We start from the raw sequence: 23,113 nt of genomic DNA on the forward strand, positions 1-23,113 counted from the left end.
CCCGACCACCACCACCCACTTCGTTCTCTTGGGAGCGGTTGTCATGGAACCACCAACCCTAGGACAGTGCATCTCATGCCTTCCAATCGGCGGAGTCTCCTTTTGTTCCCTTCCCTCAATGTATCATCTAGTCCACTCTTCGCATTGGTACCTGTGGAGAGAACATGAAAACGGTTACTTACCCGTATCTGCGTTGCTGGTACATGGACGCTCCCCTTTCTTCTTCTGGAGGTCACATGCTGCCAAATTTCTTCACCGTCGTCCTGTCCCCGCAGTGCAGCCTGTTTTGCAAAACGTGTTTTGATAAACTTTTTTTTCTTATGTATCTCACACATTTAAGGTATTGTAGTTTTATTTAATAATCATTTTAAAAAATTTAAATGCTGTTTTTGTGCATTTTTAGTTGAATTTGAATTTCCATCCAAATAAAGCTTGACACAAATCATAAGTAAAAAATTAATAATCAGTTAGTGAATGCTAAATGCATAATTCACCATTATCTAACATAAGAAATATATAAAAATTAAGAACTGAATAAATGTAAGTTAAGATGCATAATTGTTTAAATGTATATAGAATATAGTGTATCCTTCTGGTTAGCAAAAAGAAGCAATCCACTCTGTTGTTCAGCCTTCTGAAAGAAGGTAGGTGAGGTAATATCTTTGACTGGACCAACTTCTGTTGGCAGAAGGTATAAGCCATTGAACTTCAGAGAGTTCTTCCTTTTCTTCCCTATGAAGCTCGAAAGCTCGTACCTCTTCCATGAACAGAAGTTGATCCAGTAAAAGGTATTACTCACCTACCTTATCTCTCTCATCTCCTGGGACCAACCTGGGTTACAACAGCCCTGCAAAGAAAAAAGAAGTCACCAGGAAATCATTTTTACACATAAATAGATTATGAAAGTCCCTTTCAAGCTATAGTTTGCTGTCTTGATAGGTATTCATTATCATTCAGTGGTGGATGGCACTGCCCCGGGGAGGCGACCCAGAATCTGTCCACTGGTTGCTTGCTTGAGGATGTTCAGTTTATAACTGATCACTTCACTTGTGCAATCAATCATTTTAGTTTCACAATCAGCCTAAAGAAAACTGAAGTATAGCACCAGCCTATGCTGGGGAATGGACATGTCTACCCAATTAAAATCTGCAATGCTCCTCTCAAGTCTATGAAGAAGTTTTGCTACCTAGGGAGTCACAGAATGTCAAAATTGATGAGATTACCCATTGGATAGCCAAGGGCAGCTCTGCATTTGGAATGATGTCACACCACCTATGGAACAATAGGGTATCAAAATAAACACTATAAACTAAATGACAGGTTTCAGAGTAACAGCCGTGTTAGTCTGTATTCGCAAAAAGAAAAGGAGTACTTGTGGCACCTTAGAGACTAACCAATTTATTTGAGCATAAGCTTTCGTGAGCTACAGCTCACTTCATTGGATGCATACTGTAGAAAGTGTAGAAGATCTTTTTATGCTTTGTGTGTATATAAAAAGATCTTCTACACTTTCCACAGTATGCATCCGATGAAGTGAGCTGTAGCTCACGAAAGCTTATGCTCAAATAAATTGGTTAGTCTCTAAGGTGCCACAAGTACTCCTTTTCTTTTTACTAAACTAAATGTCTGTCAGGAGTCATGCTACAGCGCTTCTATATGGTTGTGAGACATAGACTAGATCATTGGGATTTAGAGGCATATTGGTCCTTTGATCCAGTGATCAGATTTAACCCTAATCTTGCAAACCTTGCCTAGAATTCTCTTCCTCCAAGTAGAGCAAACAGTAGGATTCAGATTTCATTTTGTAGTAGAACCCATTTAATCTAAAATCTTTAAACCAAACCAAAAAAATCTTGCTGTTTCGTACTCCTGTTTCTTGTGCCATTTAATCCCTCATACTGGTACTAGTGGGCATCCCGGATTGGTACATGAACTTTAATTACAATCTACTGGCCAACCCTAAGCAGTCCAGTTGGAGTATTCGGAGGACAAAGGTGATCCGGACCTAGTGGTTCTGGGAGCAATTTCATCATCCTCCCCTGATGAGGCAGTTACCCCATCTTCATGGTCTCTGGCTGATGAATTCAGGCAATATCAGGAACTCCTCCTGCACAGGGTGGTGTCCAAGCTGCAGATACAACTTGAAGTTCAGGAGCTCCAGAATAGATTGTGAGGCATTTTACAGTACTCAGGCCCCAGTCGAGTGCCCGCCTGATCAATGAGGTCATCGTGGATCCAGCAAAAATGATGTGGCACGCTCCTGCTTCTTGTGCTCCCACCCTAAAGAGGGCCGAGAAGCACTATTTTGTTCCATCCAAGGGGAGAGAGTTTCTGTTCTTGTACCCACTGTCTAACTCCTTGGTGGTACAAGCAGCCACTGAGAGATCCAGGCTGCAACGCCCAAAAATGGTTCCCTCAAAAAAGGGTGCCAAATGGCTGAATCTCCTGGGAAGAAAGATCTCTTCCTCCATCTCTCTCCAGTTCAGGATTTTGAATTTCAAGGCTCATCTAGCTAAATATGATTTTTAACAATTATGTGAAGTTTTTAGATTTTAAAGACAAGCTGCTTTAGGAAGTTAGAGCCCACTTCCACTCCTTAATTGATGAGGGCAAATTTGGTGGTCAAGACTTCCCTCCAAGCTGCAGTATCTGCTGCAGATGTTGTGGTCAGAGGGATGGCTATGACCTTCCTGGTTACAATCCTCAGATTTCCCAGGGGAGGTACAGAGCACCATTCAGGATCGGCCTTTAGATGCAGTTAATTTGTTCCAAGAGAAGACGGATGAACCTCTCCACTCCCTCAAGGACTCAAGAAAAAACTTTTCACTTTCTGGGCATTTATACCCTTGCCTCTATGAGACAGCATTGCAAGGATACAGAGTGAGACAACCCCCTCAACTTTTTTACTACCAGCGCCCTCAGGAATCACCACATAAGTGACAGAGCATGCACAGGCCCAGACACACAAGTCCTGTGACATCCACTGCCACACCTCATTCTAACCCTCAAACAAAGAATTTATTTTGACGAGACTGCTGAGACCGTGTCTCTTTATTGATGCCACATCATCCTCCCCTCTCAGTTTTTTGATGGCTGCCTTACCAAATTTGCCTGCAAGTGGAGGATCCTAGCAACCAACAGATGGGTACTGGAAATGATTCATTGTGGCTATCTGATTGTGTTTCTGTCAACTCCTACCCACAAACCCCCTTCCTAGTTCCTTTTCAGGAACCAGTCTTATGAGGAAATTCTCTTTCAAGAAGTGGACTCCTATGGCTCCCCAGTGGAGAAAGAAGAAGTTCCACCTCAACATCAGGGTGAAGGATTCTACTCCCCATACTTCTTAGTTCTCGGAAAGAATAGGAGATGCAGGCCTATTCTAAGCCTACACTGACTAAATATATACATCCGAAAATTAAAATTCTGCATGATCACATTGGCATCAATAATTCACTGCCTGGAAGAGGGCACACGGTTGGTGGCTTTTGACATGAAAGATGCATACTTTGTGCAGCTTGAAAGCTGTTCTCTTTCACCAGTAGAAATTAGTCCAGTAAAACCCGCCTTATCTTGGCATACTTTCACATAGACATTTGCCCATCCCACTGAAGGTTCCTCAGGTTCCTCTTGTTCCCCTTTGGTCAAGACCATTACCAATTCTGGGTTCTTCCATTTGTATTAGCTACAGCGTGCAGAGTCTTTACAATTTTTTTTTCAGTGGTGGCAGCTTGGATGAGAAGGAATGAGTTCACCATCTTCCCATACCTGTATGACTGGCTCCTAATGAGCAGATCATATGAGGAAGTCTGGTTGTCAGCCTGATTCCTGTTCCACCTATGTCCTTCTCTAGAAGTTCGTGTCAGCTATGAGAAGTCCACGTTGACCCCTACTAGCACCGCAAACATCCATAGAAATGACCTTGGATTGTACCGCAACAAGAGCCTTTCTATCTATTGAGAGATTCCATTCCCTGGGTGCTCTCATAAACCAGGTCACCTTCAGGCCCTGGACATAAGTCAGAACATGCCTGTCCCTCCTTGGCCTTGTGGCCTCATGCACACATGTGAAACCATTTTTCAATCTTCATCTTTGTTGTCTGAAAACCTGGTTTCTGTCTGTGTACTCACCATAGCGAGGCAACGTTAATGCCAAAATGACCGCTCTGTTTAAGGTTCCAGACGTTTTTGTCCAGTGGATAAAGTTGAAGAAAGTTTGAGTGGGGATCCCTTTCCTCACATGGACACCGAAGACAACCATTGTTACTGATGCCTCCCTCTCAGGTTGGGAAGTTCATATAGATGATCATACCCCTAGGTAGTCCAAGATGAATGTCAATTTACTAGAACTGAGAGCTGTGTGTTGGGCCTGCAATTCCTTCTTTCCCATTCATCTGATCCCAGCATATCCAAATAATGTTGGACAATGTGACAACTGTCTTCTACACAAACAATCAGAGGGGAACGAGATCCCCGTCCCTCCTTGTGTGGAGTCATTTAATCTTTGGTCCACCAGCCATCAAATAATCCTTTCAGAAGCATATTTGCCATTTTTCTGTGGACCAGAAATGGGAGATTCATGATTCGGTTCCTGATGAGGTCTTCACCAGTGCGGAATGCCATTATGGGAACTTTTCACCTCTCAGATGACTAGGAAGCTCTCTCTGTACTGCTCCAGAGTTGCTCTAGGCAAGGGCTCAAAGGGAGTTGCCCTTCTGCTACCATAGAGGGATCACCTCAGATATGTTACCTCCAATCCCATTACTACCATAGATTCTATGGAAAATTTGTCATGACAGAGCTTGAGTCTTCCTTATTGCATCCAACTTGCCAAAATAGTTCTGGTTCACGGATATACTGAAACTCTCTTCTTGTCCGCCCATAAGAATCTGTACATTTCTGGACCTTCTGACATAACACAAAGACATCTTCAGGCACCCTAACCCGGAACTGTTGCAACTCAGGGCTTGGTGCTTGGATGGGCATCGGTTGTAGTGTGTTTATGTTCCAGAGTGGTGCAGTCTATTCTCAATCAAAGTAGGAAAGATTCTACCAGCAGATGTTCAGATAAATGGAAACGTTTTTCCTGTTGGGGTCACCGATAACTGGTATCTCCAGAATCTGCTGGGACCCCTTATATTCTGGCATATCTACTTATCCTTAAAACTTTTGGTCTTTCTTTAGGTTCCCTCTGGGTTCATTTGGTAGCAGTCAGAGTTCATTCTCCTGTTGACAACTACGCTATCTTTTCTCATCGTGCAACAGCTAGATTTTCGAAGGGGCTTTTTCGATCCTTCCCACTGTTGGTGAAACTCTCATCCCAGTGGGACCTCATTTTTGTTCTTTGCTCTCTCACCAGACCTCCCTTCAAACCTTTAGCCTGATGTTCTGTGTCCCATCTTTCACTGAAAGTTACGTTCCTACTCGCCATAACATCATCCAGAAAAGTCAGTGAGCTGTGATTACTCATGGCAGACCCGCCACAAGCTACAAATTATCTCTTCTTTCATCTCTACTCATGGCACCTACAACACTCGAAAGACAAAGGAAGCATCATTGGACTGGGGAGGAATTCATGAAAGATCCAGCCCGTAAGACTACAAGAGAACATGTGGTGAGAGAGACCGACCCTTTTGCTTCGTTCACTTAACTTGTTAAAGTAGGTTTTAGTTTGTATTTTATCTTTTATTTCTTTGTAACCAGTTCTCGTTTTATGCCTCATTACTTGTAATCATTTAAAATCTGTCTTTCTGTAGTTAATAAACTTGTTTTGTCTAAACCAGTGTATTTGGATTGAAGTGTTTGGGAAAATGATATGGACTTCCTATGAGCTTGTATTGTCCAGAAGGAAAGAACTGGACAGTACAAGACACACATTTCTGGGGACAAGTCTGGGACTGGGGATTTGCTTGTCACTCTGCAATGTAATTCATGAGTGGCTAGCTAAGCACTCATGCAGTGTAGTTGGGAGTAATTTACATGCTAGAGGCTATGTGTGAACAGGCCAGGGGTGGTTGCTCTCACAGTGAAGCAATGTAAAAGGTTCCCCAGACTGGAGAATTGAAGGGACACAGCTGTTCAGTAGTCCAGATTGTACCTGGATAATGTCCCAGTGTCCCAGCATCCAACATGTATATTATAAAGACAGTGTGAATACCCAAGTAGAACGATCAGATCACTTCAGAAGTCCTGTTTGCTCCTAAAGAATAAAAAGGTCAATGTACCTTTGGTGAAGTTAGACGCAGCTATTGCTGTTCAATTGAGGGTATGTCTACGCTGCACTATAAACGTGGTTCTGTGGGACCTGGGCTTGTGGTTCTCAGTGTTTCCAAGCCCACACTTGAGCACTCACACTGCTTTTTAAACCTAGGTATACAATTGCTGGACCCAGGTTCACAGCCATGCTAATACTGCACTACTTAGATCTTCTGACTTGGGTCCGCGGCTTGAACTGCATCCACGTTGCAAAACGACAGGGCCTAGACCCAAGTCCTAGTGGGACATGGACTCTGACTCACCCCTCTCACAGGTTCCTGCAACCCAGGTCTTGAGTGCTTGTGGAACAGAGTCAGACTGATTTGTATGTGGATGGAAGCAGGGCTTGGGCTCAAACCTGAGTCAGAGCCCGGGCTTAATGTGCATTATAGACATACCCCAAGACACAACTGAATCCTTAGAGGGGGAATTCTTACTCAAGGAGTCCCTGGACAGGATGATTGTGGATAGGAGGCCATCCTTGAGAGATGATTGACTCTAAAGGATCTTTACTACAAGCCTCTACAACTTCATTCTGTTCTCAAGCTATACTGGCCTGACTCATGAACTGGAAGACTGTTCAACCAACAGGTAGAAATTAAAATCAGTTCTTCCAAACATATCTTTGGATGCCTCCTTTACAGCGGATGAATTCTGGGGCTCATGCTGCTTGCTCTCGTCCGTGGTGTCCAGTATATTGGGTGAGGAGACATTGTTGGTTTAGATTTTGGAAGGTAGATGCACATACGTAACAATTAAACTGCCTCTAAATATGCAAGCAAAAAACTGCACGGGGAAGTAAAAGTCAGAGCTGTCATGGAGGTGATGGATATGTACAAGATGCTGCCTGCCTTCCATAAGGCATCACAGAAGGAATTTAAGTAGTCTTTTTCAGAGAAGCAGTCCTTTTATGACCATTGCTCATCTAGAGTACACAGGTGCAGCTGTGTTCCCAGCAGTGGCTGCTGGAACAAGGGGAAGCGGGAAACAGACTAGTCTCCTGTACCAAACAACAAAACTCAGATACATTTCTTCGGAAGGTGGTGTCAGAAATTTGCTCATCCATGAGGGAAGGCTAACTCAAACACATGGGTAATCAAGAGTTTTGAGGGAGGACACTCAGTGGAACATAAGACACTAAGACAAATTTGTTGTCCCTCAGAGTTGCAGGTCAAGCATCCATAATCTAATCCAAGTCACTCCCAACTTCTTTCCCTGTGGTGGCGAAAGACTCAGGCAGTGGGGAGGCAGCAGGATACTACATTCTTAAACATAGCAGTGTCTACAGGAGAGGAATTGCTTGGGTATGTAGAGAGCTATCTAGGGTATGTACCCAAAGGATTCATGTGCGTCTTTATGTGCCTAAGCAGTGCTTTACTGTCTTTTGTATTATCTATGCCCCTGCTAGGGGGGGCATGCAGCATATATACTCAGCGTGCTGCTGTAAGGAGTGTGAAGTATAGACGTACACACTGTCAGCTGCACAGCTGGTACAAATAAGATTTCTAAGGCAGGCTCAGGACATGCTATTATCTCTTCACTTGGTGTGCTTCCCTAAGAGAAAGCTGTAGAGTTGCAGAGCCACTCATATTCCAGCCTTAAGTACAAAGTGGAGGGCCCCCAACTTAATGGGCCCACAATAAATAGGAGGAGCCACCCAAAAAATATTAAATCAGCCTAACTTGTCAGTGTCAGACTGTTGCTGATAGTTCAGATTATTTCTACTGAGGTGGCACGCATCCATGGTACCATTAGAGCAATGCTAACAATGGATGCATGCCTCCCCATAGAGATAATCTGAACTACCAAATTAACCAGGCAGACCAAGAATCAAAAAAGGAACATAAACTGGTTGTAACTTGGGGCAATCCAACTTGTGCTTAAATTATAGATATATCTGTACCGCGCACACACGCTAGTCATAGTTGACAACACTAAGGTGATGGTACGTACGATCAAAGTTGTCCATGCTGCATAATAAGGATAATAAACTGTTGAGCTGGGCAGAGGCCACATAAAATCAGTTTGAGTACTGTATACCAAGGATAGGACTATCTTCATTGGTGATGTCATTGCGGGATTGGGAGCCAGCATTGTTGTACAGGTAAATGGGTCAAGTCAGGTCTCCAAACAGACTCAAATTTTTTTTGCTTAACAAGCAGAGAGATCCCATGATAGTGGTAGATCTTCTTCTCTTCTAAACATCACCTTTGGTATAGCTGTACGTCTTTCCTGGGAATGACCATAAAAAGATTGCAGTGGAACAAGTTGTAATGATGCTGATTGGCCCCAAAGGGCATGGAGGCAATGGTTCTTGGACATAATCCCAATGCACATCATCCTCCAGTAATCTGGTCCAATACAAGTCTTCTGACATGTGGAGTGGGTGGGTGGATCATCCACTAAATTCTAACATGCTACGATAAACTGAGAGTTTGTGAGGGATGAACTGATGCTCCCTTGGATAGTCACAAAGATATTGACACATTCCTAGCTTCCTGAAATAAATTAAACTCATTGAAAGAGAAAATATGGACAAAGTTCAGATATTGGTATTATGAAAGACTTCTAAGCAAAGTCAACAGAAGTTAAACACACGTTGGAATTTTTGCAAGGCTGCGAATCTGTGGGTTTCAAAGCAAGTGCTGTCAAGAAACATACTTTGTCTATTATGCACTTGATCAGCTACAAAACAAACAAACAAAAAAACTTGACTGGCTGTGCTAGCCATTGACATGATACCACATTCCTGAGGGCAGCATCTTTGTTGTTCACATTCTTTGGAGCCTTAGTTATTTTTTTAAGGCACTGAGATACCCATTCATGCTGCTGGGATAAGTCTCTCTGTACTTTTACTTCCAAATCTTCTTCGACTAGGAGAGATTTGGAAATATATGCAGTATCCATGAAATGAGAATACCCAAACCTTCTACCTGGATAAGGTCGTCCTCAGACCTCTGTCCAAATCCCAAGCGCTCCAGGGAAGTTGAACAGCATGAATTGACCAGTAGAGGAGTCATGAAAATCAGTCTACCAATGACTGGTGGAAATTAAAGTGACCTCATAGTGCATTGCCACTTTGCATTCCAGGAAACAAAAAGCTTAAACACCTCAGTGAAAAGGTGAGCATTGCAAAGGCTGAAGCAAGAGGAGCAGACCCAGTCGTGTGTATTCCTGTGCTCTCAATCAGATAGGTGGCAACATCGAAGACAGAATGAGGAAATTTGCAGAACGGTAACTTGGCCATCAGTACGTTTTCTTTGAAGTGCCCTGAGAGGCAAGAAGCCTGGGAAACAGGCAGGGAGAACTGGAAGTCCTGGCACAGTCAAGGAATTATGATGTGATTGGGATAACTCACATGAATGGAGTACTATCGTGGATGGATATAAACTGTTCAGAAAGGACAGGCAGGGCAGAAAAGGTGGGGGAGTTGCATTGTATGTATGACTGCTCAGAGCTCAAGTATGAAACTGCAGAAAAACCTGAGAGTCTCTGGATTAAGTTTAGAAGTGTGAGCAACAAGGGTGATGTCGTGGTGGGAGTCTGCTGTAGACCACCGGACCAGGGAGAGGAGGTGGACGAGGCTTTCTTCCGGCATCTCACGGAAGTTACTAGATCGCAGGCCCTGGTTCTCATGGGAGACTTCAATCACCGTGATATCTGCTGGGAGAGCAATACTGCGGTGCACAGACAATCCAGGAAGTTTTTGGAAAATGTAGGGGACAATTTCCTGGTGCAAGTGGTGGAGGAACCAACTAGGGGCAGAGCTCTTCTTGACCTGCTGCTCACAAACTGGGAAGAATTAGTACGGGAAGCAAAAGTGGATGGGAACCTGGGAAGCAGTGACCATGAGATGGTCGAGTTCAGGATCCTGACACAGGGAAGAAAGGAGAGCAGCAGAATACGGACCCTGGACTTCATAAAAGCAGACTCTGACTCCCTCAGGGAACTGATGGGCAGGATCCCCTGGGAGAATAACATGACAGGGAAAGGAGTCCAGGAGAGTTGGCTGTATTTTAAAAGAATCCTTATTGAGGTTACAGGGACAAACCATCCCGATGTGTAGAAAGAACAGTAAATATGGCTGGCGGCCAGCTTGGCTGAACAGTGAAATCCTTGCTGATCTTAAACACAAAAAAGAAGCTTACAAGAAGTGGAAGATTGGACAAATGACCAGGGAAGAGTATAAAAATATTGCTCGGATATGCAGGAGTGAAATCAGGAAGGCCAAACCACAATTGGAGTTGCAGCTAGCAAGAGATGTTAAGAGTAACAAGAAGGGTTTCTTCAGGTATGTTGGCAACAAGAAGGAAGTCAAGGAAAGTGTGGGCCCCTTACTGAATGAGGGAGGCAACCTAGTGACAGAGGATGTGGAAAAAGCTAATGTACTCAGTGCTTTTTTTGCCTCTGTCTTCACGAACAAGGTCAGCTCCCAGACTACTGCACTGAGCAGCACAGCATGGAGAGGAGGTGACCAGCCCTCTGTGGAGAAAGAAGTGGTTCGGGACTATTTAGAAAAGCTGGACAAGCACAAGTCCATGGGCCCGGATGCGTTGCATCCGAGAGTGCTAAAGGAGTTGGCGGATGTGATTGCAGAGCCATTGGTCATTATCTCTGAAAACTCATGGCAATCGGGGGAAGTCCCGGACGACTGGAAAAAGGCTAATGTAGTGCCCATCTTTAAAAAATGGAAGAAGGAGGATCCTGGGAACTACGGGCCAGTCAGCCTCACCTCAGTCCCTGGAAAAATCATGGAGCAGGTCCTCAAGGAATCAATTCTGAAGCACTTATGGGAGAGGAAAGTGATGAGGAACAGTCAGCATGGATTCACCAAGGGCAAGTCATGCCTGACTAACCTAATTGCATTCTATGACGAGATAACTGGCTCTGTGGATGAGAGGAAAGCAGTGGACGTGTTGTTCCTTGACTTTAGCAAAGCTTTTGATACGGTCTCCCACAGTATTCTTGCCAGCAAGTTAAAGAAGTATGAGCTGGATGAATGGACTAGAAGGTGGATAGAAAATTGGCTAGATCGTCGGGCTCAATGGGTAGTGATCAATGGCTCCATGTCTAGTTAGCAGCCAGTATCAAGTGGAGTGCCCCAAGGGTCAGTCCTCGGGCCGGTTTTGTTCAATATCTTCATAAATGATCTGTAGGATGGTGTGGATTCCACCCTCAGCAAGTTTGCAGATGACTCTAAACTGGGAGGAGAGGTAGATACGTTGGAGGGTAGGGATAGGATATAGAAGGACCTAGACAAATTAGAGGATTGGGCCAAAAGAAATCTGATGAGGTTCAACGAAGAAGTGTAGAGTCCTGCACTTAGGACGGAAGAATCCCATGCACCGCTACAGACTAGGGACTGAATGGCTAGGCAGCAGTTCTGCAGAAAAGGACCTAGGGGTTACAGTGGACGAGAAGCTAGATATGAGTCAGTTTGCCGTTGTTGCCAAGAAGGCCAGTGGCATTTTGGGCTGTATAAGTACGGGCATTGCCAGCAGATCGAGGGACGAGATCGTTCCCCTCTGTTCGACATTGGTGAGGCCTCATCTGGAATACTGTGTCCAGTTTTGGGCCTCACACTACAAGAAGGATGTGGAAAAATTGGAAAGCATCTAGCAGAGGGCAACAAAAATGATTAGGGCATTGGAACACATGAGTTATGAGGAGAGGCTGAGCGAACTGGGATTGTTTAGTCTGCAGAAGAGAAGAATGAGGGGGGATTTGATAGCTACTTTCAACTACCTGAAAGGGGGTTCCAAAGAGGATGGATCTAGACTGTTCTCAGTGGTACCAGATGACAGAACAAGGAGCAATGGTGTCAAGTTGCAGAGGGGGAGGTTTAGGTTGGATATTAGGAAAAACTTTTTCACTAGGAGGGTAGTGAAACACTGGACTGCATTACCTAGGGAGGTGGTGGAATCTCCTCCTTTAGAAGTTTTTAAGGTCAGGCTTGACAAAGCCCTGGCTGGGATGATTTAGTTGGGGATTGGTCCTGCTTTGAGCGGGGGTTGGACTAGATGACCTCCTGAGGTCCCTTCCAACCCTGATATTCTAGGATTCTATGAACACATCCAGTTGTGAACAGATTGCTACAAGCTGTGACTCAGTAACTTCTTTCCTTATGGACTCACAGGCCGTGTCTAAATAGCTAGTTAGTGCACAGTAAGCTGGGCAGTGAATGTGCAGCGTGCGAGACTGTCAGATGGTAACTGACTACGTCAGTCCTGTTTTGCTGTGTGTCAGAAGTTCCGTAGTGCGTGGCAACGGGATTCACATAGTCAATTACTGTGTGGCAGGCCTGGCTTGCTGCAAGCTAACTAACCGTGTAGATAAGCCCAGAATCTGTATATAGTTAATGTTTCTTTCTTTTGGATATGGTACTCACTGCTATTAATATCACACTGTTACATATCTTAACCATCTAGAAGAAGGAAAGCCATATTCTTATCTGGGAATTTTCTTTTTAAGCAACTTCATGTCTGACCCATCCTAAAAGGAAAAAGCTGGATGAGGTTAAAATAGTTTAATTCTCTGAAGTTTAATTTGAAGGCTGTTTCAAATTAATAATCCTGTTAAGTTTAGAGTGTGTACTGCTTTGGTAGCTGTTGTCTCTGGGTAAGGTTTCTGAGCAAGGGATGTTTCCTCTCTCTTTCTAAGGCCTTTGTAGGGTCAAAGCATATGCCTGAGTTCAAGTTGCTAAGGAAGAAGAGGATACACGCTTTTAAGATTCCTGTATATTAGGGGTCTAAGCATCAGAATGCTGAAGAAATAATGCTTCACTGCTACTTCCCCCAAAATCACTAAGTTATAAAAATTATGCAAATAGGCACTTAATGTGATGTTTCTGTAAGTGCCTTCAGCCAAACAGAATCCAGTTTACTGTAACAATATTGTGTTGGTTTTTCAGAGCAAACAATAATATAAACTTTCTCAGAAAACTAAGTGGCTTTGACACTGATTGCCTACTGGCTGCACATTCATTGAGTAACATACTGCAGTTTTAACACTTGTTTCTAATCATAAATCAGATTTAACTGTAAGATCATTCAGATTTTATATTTTCTATTAATCTAGACCCTGAAGTTTTAGTACAATGCATAAAAAAAGTTTTGAGTTGTGACTGTATAGACTTTTGTCTTTTATATAAGAAATCTTAGATTATAGAAATTAAAATGAAAATATTAGAAAGACCTTAAATCTCTGTATTTTAATTATCCACAAGAGAGGGTGTCAACACTTTGTTGAAAATTCAGTGTCTCATTACAAAATGCTTGCTATCTTATTGACACTGGAATAATTTTTTGTCATTAACTTTGTTAAAAATATCACAGCTTAAATAAAATGATATAGCAAATGATTCTGCTTGTGGATTTTTTTCCTTGTTTTGTTTTTTGTTTGACCACTAGATGGAGAACTGTACTGAGGAAAAGTTCGTATGCTGTCTTTTTTTTGTTTGTTTTGAGTTAATGCTGTTGCTCGTCGTTGACTATAAAATTGTAAATTATAGGAATGAAGACAACTGCCTGGCTTGTATACATTATTGCCTTGTCTTCTAGATCTCATTATTGTCAGACTTTAGAAAAAGTTCAAATCAAATTTTTTTTGCTTTTTGTTTCAGTTAATTTTTCCTTGTTTGTATGTCCCATAGCCACCTTAAAAGGGATTATGTCGGTGTTTTTAATGCCAATAATGTACCTTTTTAAAAGAATATAAATGCCATGCAGAATCCTTGGTGATATGCAGAAAACTGCTCCTGCAATGTTAAGGTTACGCTTTAATCACACAAATAAAGATGTTTAGCATTTTAATTTCTATAGCAATTTTAATTCTCTTTTGCTCTTTTATCCTTTGTTAAATGTCACAAGCTATATATGTAATATAAAATGTAGTTATAGATAAAAGGCCATTCCTGTGTGTATGGTGTTTGCCAAACAGTATGTCATGTTTGTGTCTTGTTTATGTAATGAAAGACCCTATTGTAATTCTTTCTTAACTCTTTTCCTTTCTAAGTTGCTCTAAGCTTCTGGACATTTTGCGTTGTACCCTAGCTTCTTCCACAATTCTGTGGTGCATGGCACTGTTCCCTTTTCTTCCGTTATAGAGGCAGTTTAGCTTTGCAGAGTAGCCCCTATGCAGCAGGTAGTCATGGTTTGTTTTGATACTGATTGATTCCTTTGCCAGTTTAAGGCAAATATGCACTAGCCAAATCCCAGTTTGAGACAGCAATTCCCCTTTACCCTTTCTTTGTTGTGAATGGCAATACTCTGATGGGGAGGAAGCATTTAAGTGGACAAGCATTTAAATAAGTACAAAATGCATCAACCAAAAAAATACCCTCACAAAATACCAACAGCATATTCCTCGGTGGCATCCTTAGTGAAGGATATGATGATACGATCAAATAGGGATTTCTTGCCAAAACGCACAACACTCTTTGGAGCAATTTTGAGGCTTCCTCAGCCACTGTCAGAGCATCCTTGGCCACTGCATGCTTTGCAAGAGCTACAGTGTTCCGACTGGATGACCTAAAGGCTCTGAATGACAGGCACCATCCTAGCTTCACGTTAACCCTTAAAAGTAACTTTAGCAACAACTTTTACCATAGACACCTTAATGGACACACGGAGATTCTCAGCCAGAGCTATGGCATCTAGTTCAACATCGAAGTGCACCACATATGGCTACACCCCATTGTAAACATGCCCTGTGCTTTTCCTAGTTCACAGGATCTCTCTCCTAATTGTAGAGAAACTGGATAAGATAATGGCAGACAGTATTTCCAAATATGGTTATGCAGGGAATTGCTTATAGGTAATGTCCTGAGGTCATCCTCTTTCAATCAATCCCTGCTGGTTTTACTGGGGTGTGTAGGATCTATACTAGTGGTTCTCAACTGGTGGCCCAGTCGTTACACAGCTGCGGCCCATGTGACATCCTCAGGGCCATACAGGTAGTGTACATATATTGTGTGGCTGCAGCCCACATAACGCAGAGAGAGCTGCATATTTGGCCCACAATGGTAAATAGATTGAGAATCACTAATCTATACAGTAGAAGCCTAGGATCCATGAGGGAATCGCATTGATACTCCTCTCCTAGTCAATACTAGCCAGTTCCATCAGAATTTGCAGAGAAGGAAGAGATCGAGTCGGTTCTGACTGGCATATTGTTGTCCTCTCCAGATGAGGCAGTTGCTCCTTCATAATCCTGTTCACCCGTCGACCACAAAGTGTACCTGTTGTTGCAGAGGTGGCTGCACATACCTCTCAAAGAGGTGAAAGACACATAACGGGCTATTGGACATCCTCCAGCTCTCTGTCCTTTGAGGGTGGCCCTTCTAGTTAGTCAAGCCAACCTGGAACCTACCAGATCGGTGGCAACCCATGCCTCTTGTGTCCCTACATGAAAAATAGCTGACATAAGGTATTTCATACTAGCTAAAGGGGCTGAGTTCTTATTCACCCATCTGGCGCCCAACTCCTTAGTGGTGCAAGTGGCTACAGAAAGATCCTGGGTACAATACTCCATGACTACACAAACTGATAAGTTGCTAAACGTCCCAGCCTTTTGGATAGGAAAGTATTCTAATCGGCTGGTCTCCAATTCAGAGTTGCTAACTACCAGACGTTGTTAGCAAAATATGATTTCTTTAATTACACCAAATTTACGGAGTTTAAAAACAAACTTGGGCAGGAAGACTGGGCCAAGTTCCAAGCTTTCATTGAAAAAGGTCTGCAAGTGGCCAGAACATCACTTCAAGTGGCAGTTGACACATCTGATATTGCCTCTAGAGCCATTGCTATAGCTACAGTCATGAGGCGTATGTCATGGTCACAATCTTTGGGATCCCCTGAGAGGTCCAGAATACCATCTAGGATCTTCCCTTTGAGTCTAACCTTTTTAATGCAAATTACTTGATCGCATACTCTAAAACACTCCAAAACAACCTTACATTCCATAGGGAATAAAGAATGTAGGCCATACTTGCATAATGGGGGACTCTATCCTGGGAAGCAGTGACTCTGGAAGACTTGGGGGACATGGTGGATAATCAGCTGAACATGATCTCCCAGTGCAATGCTGTGGCCAAAAAGGCTAATGTGTGTGATCCTTGGATGCGTGAACTGCGGGGTAGGAGGAGAGAGGTTGTTTTACCTCCGTGTTTGTCACTGGTATGACTGATACTGGAGTACTGTGTCCAATTCCTGTGTCCGTAATTTGTGAAGGATGCTAATAAATTGAGAGAGTTCAGAGAAGAGTCATGAGAATGATTAAAGGATTAGAAAGCCTCACAGTGATAGACTGAAGGAGCTCAATCTATTGATCTTAACAAAGAGGAGGTTAGGGGCTGATTTGATTATAGTATGTTAGTATCTACAGAAGAAACAAATATTTAATAATGGGTTCTTCAGTCTAGCAGAGAAAGGTATAGCACGACCCAGTGGCTGGAAGCTGAAGCTAGATTAATTCAGGCTGGAAATAAAATGTAAATTTTTAACAGTGAGGGTGCTTAATCATTGGAACAGTTTGCCAAGGGTCATGATGGATTGATTCTTCATCACTTACAATTTTAAAATCAAGGTTGGATGCTTATCTAAAAGATTTGCTCTAGGAACTGGGGAATTTCTGTGGCCTGTGTTTATACAGGAGGTCAGACTAGATGATCACTATGGTCCCTTCAGAACTTGAAATCGCTGAATCTGTGTGTGTGTGTGGAAAATACAAAACCACCTGTTTCAGTTGTGGAAGTCTGTAGGGCAGCAACATGGTGCTCTGTCAGAGGCCTCCTTCAGAATAAAGGTGCTGCATATGGTGATCCACAGTCTATGCTGCAATGCTGAACCGCCTCTGGAATTGCAGGCGGGAGGGGAACAGCCCCACATGTCAGATTTGTAGGAGACACTGCTAGCAAAAAAGAAATAATCAGGTAAGAAGCTTTCCACGACCGAACAGTTGATTAGTAAATTATGAATATAAACACTGACATCTTCAGGGGTATTACATTGGATTTATTTCTTTTGAAGAGTTTATTTTCTAAACCAAACTACTTAAAAGTGACGTGTCCCATTTTTAAGGAAGAGGAATTGTTTATTTAGTAACTCAAGTATTTATAATTATTGTTACATTGTCTCTAAATTATGCATGTCATATTTCCATAATCTCGTCTATAGGTTCTGCTCTCTAATCCTTTTAACACAAACATAGCTTTAACGGATCTGCGTAGAAGGCAGTTACTACCTCCAATACTTTTAGTGATACCCCCTGTATATAGTATTTTTGGCGACAGCGTCACTTCAAGATGATGTCTAATTTATTTGCAAGCAGTATTCTAAATTCTTCATTGCATAACTGTTTCCTAAGCAAGCTCTCTGTTTTATATTTTGCTGGGTATTAGAATTCCGTGATTATTTAATTTTTTTCCCCAAGGTGCTGAACACCTGCAGTTCCATTGACTTCAGTGAGATTTATTTGTGCTCAGCACTTCTAAAAATCATGCCAACAGCATATTACATGTGCTAATAGAAACTAAATCTTTTTATTGCTGTTTGCCTGTGTCCTTAAACTCCCAAGGTTTTCTATAATCCATCTCAGATTAACTTGATTGCCTTTTAGTTAGAATAAATAAAATGATTATGTATCTGTACTGTATTTGGCATTCAGTGTCTATACAGCATATTTGCATTTTAGTGAAGCATTTGATATTTGTTAGAATATAGATATTCAGGCCTGCCTATAAAGGCCTATACTTGAAGAACTTAGGTGTATTTTTATCACTTTGTTTTATACCTCTATAACTAGCTAAGAATCAAAATCACACATCTGCCTGTGTATGGGCCTTCTCTCACTAGGATAGTCTGAGGCCTTGTTCTTAGACTAAGGCCTTTGGCTAAGCAGCAGGGGCAGCCATAAGCTGGGAAGTGTATGGTCACATCCTCAGATTTCAAACCAGTTACATTGAAATAAGGTGGTATTGGGCTGTTAGGAAGATGATCCTGTCCTGATAGTGCTCATCAACACCAGACAAGGAAAGAGATCTTAAGATGGTTAAAGAAAACTTAATTTGATAGCATCCTGTCTGGTGAGAAATCACTTACCAGTGGTTGTGAAACCCTCATTTCTGTTGAGGCCCCCACTTTTCAGTTGTTAATCTATCTGGTTCTCTAATTGTTTCTGTCTGCTGTATAATTAATTTTGCTAGGTGTAAGTTAATTAGGGTAGTGGGATATAATTGGTTAGAGAATTATGTTACAATATGTTAGGATTGGTTAGTTAAATTAACTAGTAAAATGATTAGTTAAGGTATAGCTGAGAATATTACTTTATAAACTGGGGTCAAACAGGAAGTGTAGGGAAGGGAAATTGGAGTAATGTTTGCTAAGGGGGGGGAACAGGGACACAGGCAAGTGGGATAAAAGACCCACAGCACAGATGCAGCTGGCCCAGGTCAGCTGACTTGGGCTCACAGGGCTCAGACTTCAGGGTTATAAAATTGCATAGTAGACATCTGGGCTTGGGCTGAAGCCCAGGCTCCAGCACAGTCCTCTGTTGCGGGTTCTCAGATTCCAGGCTCCAGCCTGAGCCCAAATGTCTACGCTGCAGTTTAATAGCCCCAGGCTATTAAAAGACCCATGGGCCAGCCATGAGTCTTTTATTGCAGTGTAGAAATGCATTTAATGACTCATTAAATAAAAGATAATGATAAATGGTAATGTATCAAAGTTGGTGGAAGTGCCATAAAATGTGGTTGTACTTTGTAAACTGACTATAAAAATGGAATTGTGGGGCCCCTATTTACCTCTTAATGACTTCAAAATCAAGGCTCTAAGAGAGACAACCTTAACTCAGTCATCCAATGTAATATTGTTTAATAATTAAGTTATAATAGCATTTCCACATTATGCACCAGAGAGAAAACACATTTTATTACATATTCAAAATTTCTTGACTTACTATAAGCAAAATGAGGTTAATGATACTGGCTTTGTAAAAGTGCTTGAGATCAACTGATGAAAAAACTAGGTAACAAATGTATTCCTCAGCCATTGACTCCATCTCTTGGTTAATTTTTGCCACAGAGCAGTGCCCTCATGCTATTGAAAAGTAACCTGAAAAATGTGAACTGGCTGTAGAACAATGCAATGTTGTTTTTCCTGAGTCTGCAAATCACCTGAACAATGTGATAGATGTGACTTTTCAGTCATCTCAGTGGATTGTTAACTTTGGAGTCTGAAGATGACCATTTCATTGTTAACATTAACTATTTTAATGTTGATCATTTTAGCAGTTACATGCGGCTAATGCATTTATCCAGCAATCCCAAACTGCCACCTTTGCTTCCCCAGGTGCCAAAAACCCAAATGTCCCCTACTCAGCTGCCAAAACCTCCAGCTTCCCATGACAACTTTTATGATGCATTTATTCCTTGTCAGGACAGAAATCTGTGGCATATTGAAAACTGAAAATATGGGGACAGCATAAAAGGTAGAATTTAATATAAAAATAAACAACATAATGGCTGTTGTCTTAATATTTTTCATATTTAAAGCATTAAAAGCCTCCTTTTAATTGAAATGAAGACAGAATTTTCTAGTCTGTTGCAGCAGGTGATTGAAGAATCCAGGTCCAGCATGCTGTTAGAGTACTTGGAGCTGGGGCTATATTATTAAAAAAAAATCTATACTATAACATAATAAAACCATATAAAATTTTTGTTAAAATTCATATATTCATAGTTTCGTGTGTATTACTGATAATTGTATGACAAAATAACCAGTTGCCAGATTTGAGTTCAGATTATGTATTGCAATGTGATTTTCAGTTCTCGGTTCTGTGTGTTGAGTGACAGTATTGTTAAACTGAGAATGAACGGGTTATGTAGATTACTGGACTGTTAATGTGGGTGAGTGCAGTGATGATAACAAGCTGATGCTTGAAGATCACTATATTGTATAAGGTGTGAATATTGTTTTAGTCTGTGCTTTGTTTTTATTGTTTGTGTTCTAAGGAAATGCACCTGAACAATAGTAACTGTAAGGATATGTCCACACTGTGGTGATAAACCTGCAGCACTGAGTCTCAGAGCCTGGGTCAGCTGACTCTGGATTGTGGGGCTTGCGCTGCAGAGCATAAAATTGCAATGTAGACATTCAGACTTGGGCTGTAACTTGGACTCTGAGATCCTGTCCCCTCACTGGGCTCCAACCTGAGCCTTCAACATCTACACTGCAATTTTATAGCCCCACAGTCCAAACCCCATGAGCCTCAGCTAGCTGACATGGGCCTTCTTGTGAGTCTTTTATCATGGTCTAGACATACCCATAGCCAAGGATTTTTGTGGGAGCTTATGTAAAAGACAAAAACTAAATACAACTCCGTGGTTACTTGTGGTATTTGTGTTTTTAAATGCTGGTAAACAGCCGCGGTACTACATATTGTGAGATAAGAATACAAAGAATTATGTATAACCTTAAAGTTGTGCAGGGGATATATTCAGGTAAGTTTGATAGTTTAGATAATAGCTTACAGTGTAATCTGAATTTGTCTGGAGCACCAACTTTTTTGCTATTACTGCTGTTTCAATTTGAATATGTCTTGTAACTTCAACTGATTCCTAAAAAAAAAAAAAAAATTCTATAAAAATGACTGTTCCTAAGCATTCTTTTAACTTTTAAAACTTTTTTCCAGGATGCAAGCTGCTATATAAACAAGATTTTGCAAGACGGTTAGGACTGAGATGTGTTACTTGTAATTACTGCTCACAGCTCTGTAAAAAGGGAGCTACTAAGGAACTAGATGGTGTAATAAGAGATTTCTGCAGTGAAGAGTGCTGTAAAAAATTTCAAGACTGGTACTTCAAGGCAAGTAACTTAGAATTTTTGTCAAGAGCTCCACAGTGTAAAAAGACAAAATGCACTTGAGGATATGTTCAAGGACTGTCTAGCAAATATGGCTTACTTCAGGACTGCATTTGCAACACAATAACCAAATGTTTTTTTCCATCATTTCAGATTTCACATAACTTAGAGCAGCATTTCTACTTGTCTGTAACCCAAGTTTCCCTTGTCAAGTGGTTTACTAAACAAACTAATAAAAGAACTGCCAACGTTGCAGTTGCCAAAAAAGCTGCTTCAGCCTCAATTAATAGAAATACTTTTGCCAATCAGAAATTATTTTAATTTGTATTCAAAATGTTGGTGAAAAACCCATTAATAGTAGCTGGCTGGTACCTCAAATAGAATGAGGATAGATTAGGTTAACGGAGTTCTTTCTCTTTGTTCCTGTTTTTGCCTGTCCCCTTTTCCCCCTGTTTGTGAACTTCATAGGCTTTAATTGTTCAGTATTGCCCAGTGCAAAGGATGCCAAAGTGGAAAAATGAGACCAAATGGATTTCTTATAAAAGTGTAAAGCAAATGTGGTGACTTCTTTTTTTTTAATTCTCTGGACATTTAACGAATTTGTTACTCACAACCAGCCAAGATTATGCCTTAAGAGCTTTTGGGAAAGAAGTTAAAGTGAAATTGGACTGGGTTTAACCTGCCATTGGTATCCTGGATAAAATATTTGATCTCTAGTGTGAACAGCCTGGAAAACTACTTTGATATACCAAAACAAGAGCTACACTTGTGGATGCAATTGCAAAAACCGAAGGATTACAAAAGTCATCATCTTTCCAAAACTGCCTACACAGCCTGGAAGTAAGGCAATAAAAAGCATGAAATATTAGAGGTCCAGGTACAGTCCAGTTATCCAAGATGATAAAGCCTTCCAAAAAGAACCAAATCTGAAGAAATATTTGATATTTTTGAATGGCAGTTTCCAGAGGTTTTACAGCGAAATGTTGTACAGTCTTTATTTAGCATAATGTGTATATAGGGTCCAGTTAGGAAGCCCTAAAAGAATACCACTGCAGACTACAGTGTTGTTGTTTTTTCTTTGCTCTCTCATGTAAAAGGTTGAGGCTAAAAACTGGCTTCAGGTTTTAAAAAAAGTTACTACAAACATTCTTTCATACATTATCTTAATTGGATGAATAAGTTTTTAAACTCAGAGTAAGGAATTGAAATCTATCCCTTATATAACAAGTGCCTACTGATATGAAAATCTATTGCAGCCCTGCTATACTTGAACCAGTCTCTTGGTTGGCCGTTCACCTGACTGGCTTAAAATATCCAAACTTCCACGGAGATGGGATTCTGATTTGGGTTTGGGAATTACTTAAACTATTACTTCAAATGCACTTCTGTTTGTGTGATAAGGATATGCCTCAGATGGGCCAATAAGTCTGCTTAAAAGAATTGCTGTACTTACTGTGGTACAAGGAACTGAAATTTACATTACAGTGGCTTTGCCTTGGTACCATGGTGTGGCAAAGGCAATGTAATTTAAGCAACCTTGAAGATGCTTTTGATAGTATTGTTGGTCTTAAATTTTGACAGATATTTTTATATTTTGGGATCTTACACTTCTGAGTGAAAATTAGTGTTATGTGACACTGTTGAATTGTTAATTGTTGCAGTTGCATTGTTTGTCGATGCTACTTAGTGCCTTTTCCTAATTCAGTTATGGTTATAAAGTTTGGGTTTTTTTCAGTGGGGAAGACATGCATACATTCACAGGTTTTTGGAAATTTGTGAATCTTGCTAAAAGTCTCTCTGCCTACACTTGCCAAATGCCTTTTTTTAATTAAAAAAAAAAAAGGCCACTGCATGTATCTCTTTTGCTTTTTTTGCATTCTACAGTTACGTTATATACGTTTTAAGTGTTAGTTACTATCCTTTCCTAAGTACAGGTAGCTAAAGATAATTTTAAAATGTAGGAAGAAAGAGTGGACAGATGTTGATGCTGCCCCCCCGCCCCGC

At 41.4% G+C, this 23,113-nt stretch overlaps 1 protein-coding gene across 8 annotated transcripts in view; it reads left to right on the plus strand.

Moving 5' to 3' along the window:
* Positions 1–23,113, plus strand: part of ZMYM2 (zinc finger MYM-type containing 2) — a 178,085-nt gene that overhangs the window by 113,122 nt on the left and 41,850 nt on the right. For all 8 annotated transcript variants that reach the window (XM_077809171.1, XM_077809145.1, XM_077809186.1 and 5 more), the window contains one exon: positions 20,940–21,112. In XM_077809171.1, the coding sequence (XP_077665297.1) occupies positions 20,940–21,112 (173 nt within the window). The remainder of the gene's footprint in view (positions 1–20,939; positions 21,113–23,113) is intronic.

Source organism: Eretmochelys imbricata, chromosome 1, assembly GCF_965152235.1.
Source record: "Eretmochelys imbricata isolate rEreImb1 chromosome 1, rEreImb1.hap1, whole genome shotgun sequence".
NCBI classification, from domain to species: Eukaryota; Metazoa; Chordata; order Testudines; family Cheloniidae; genus Eretmochelys; species Eretmochelys imbricata.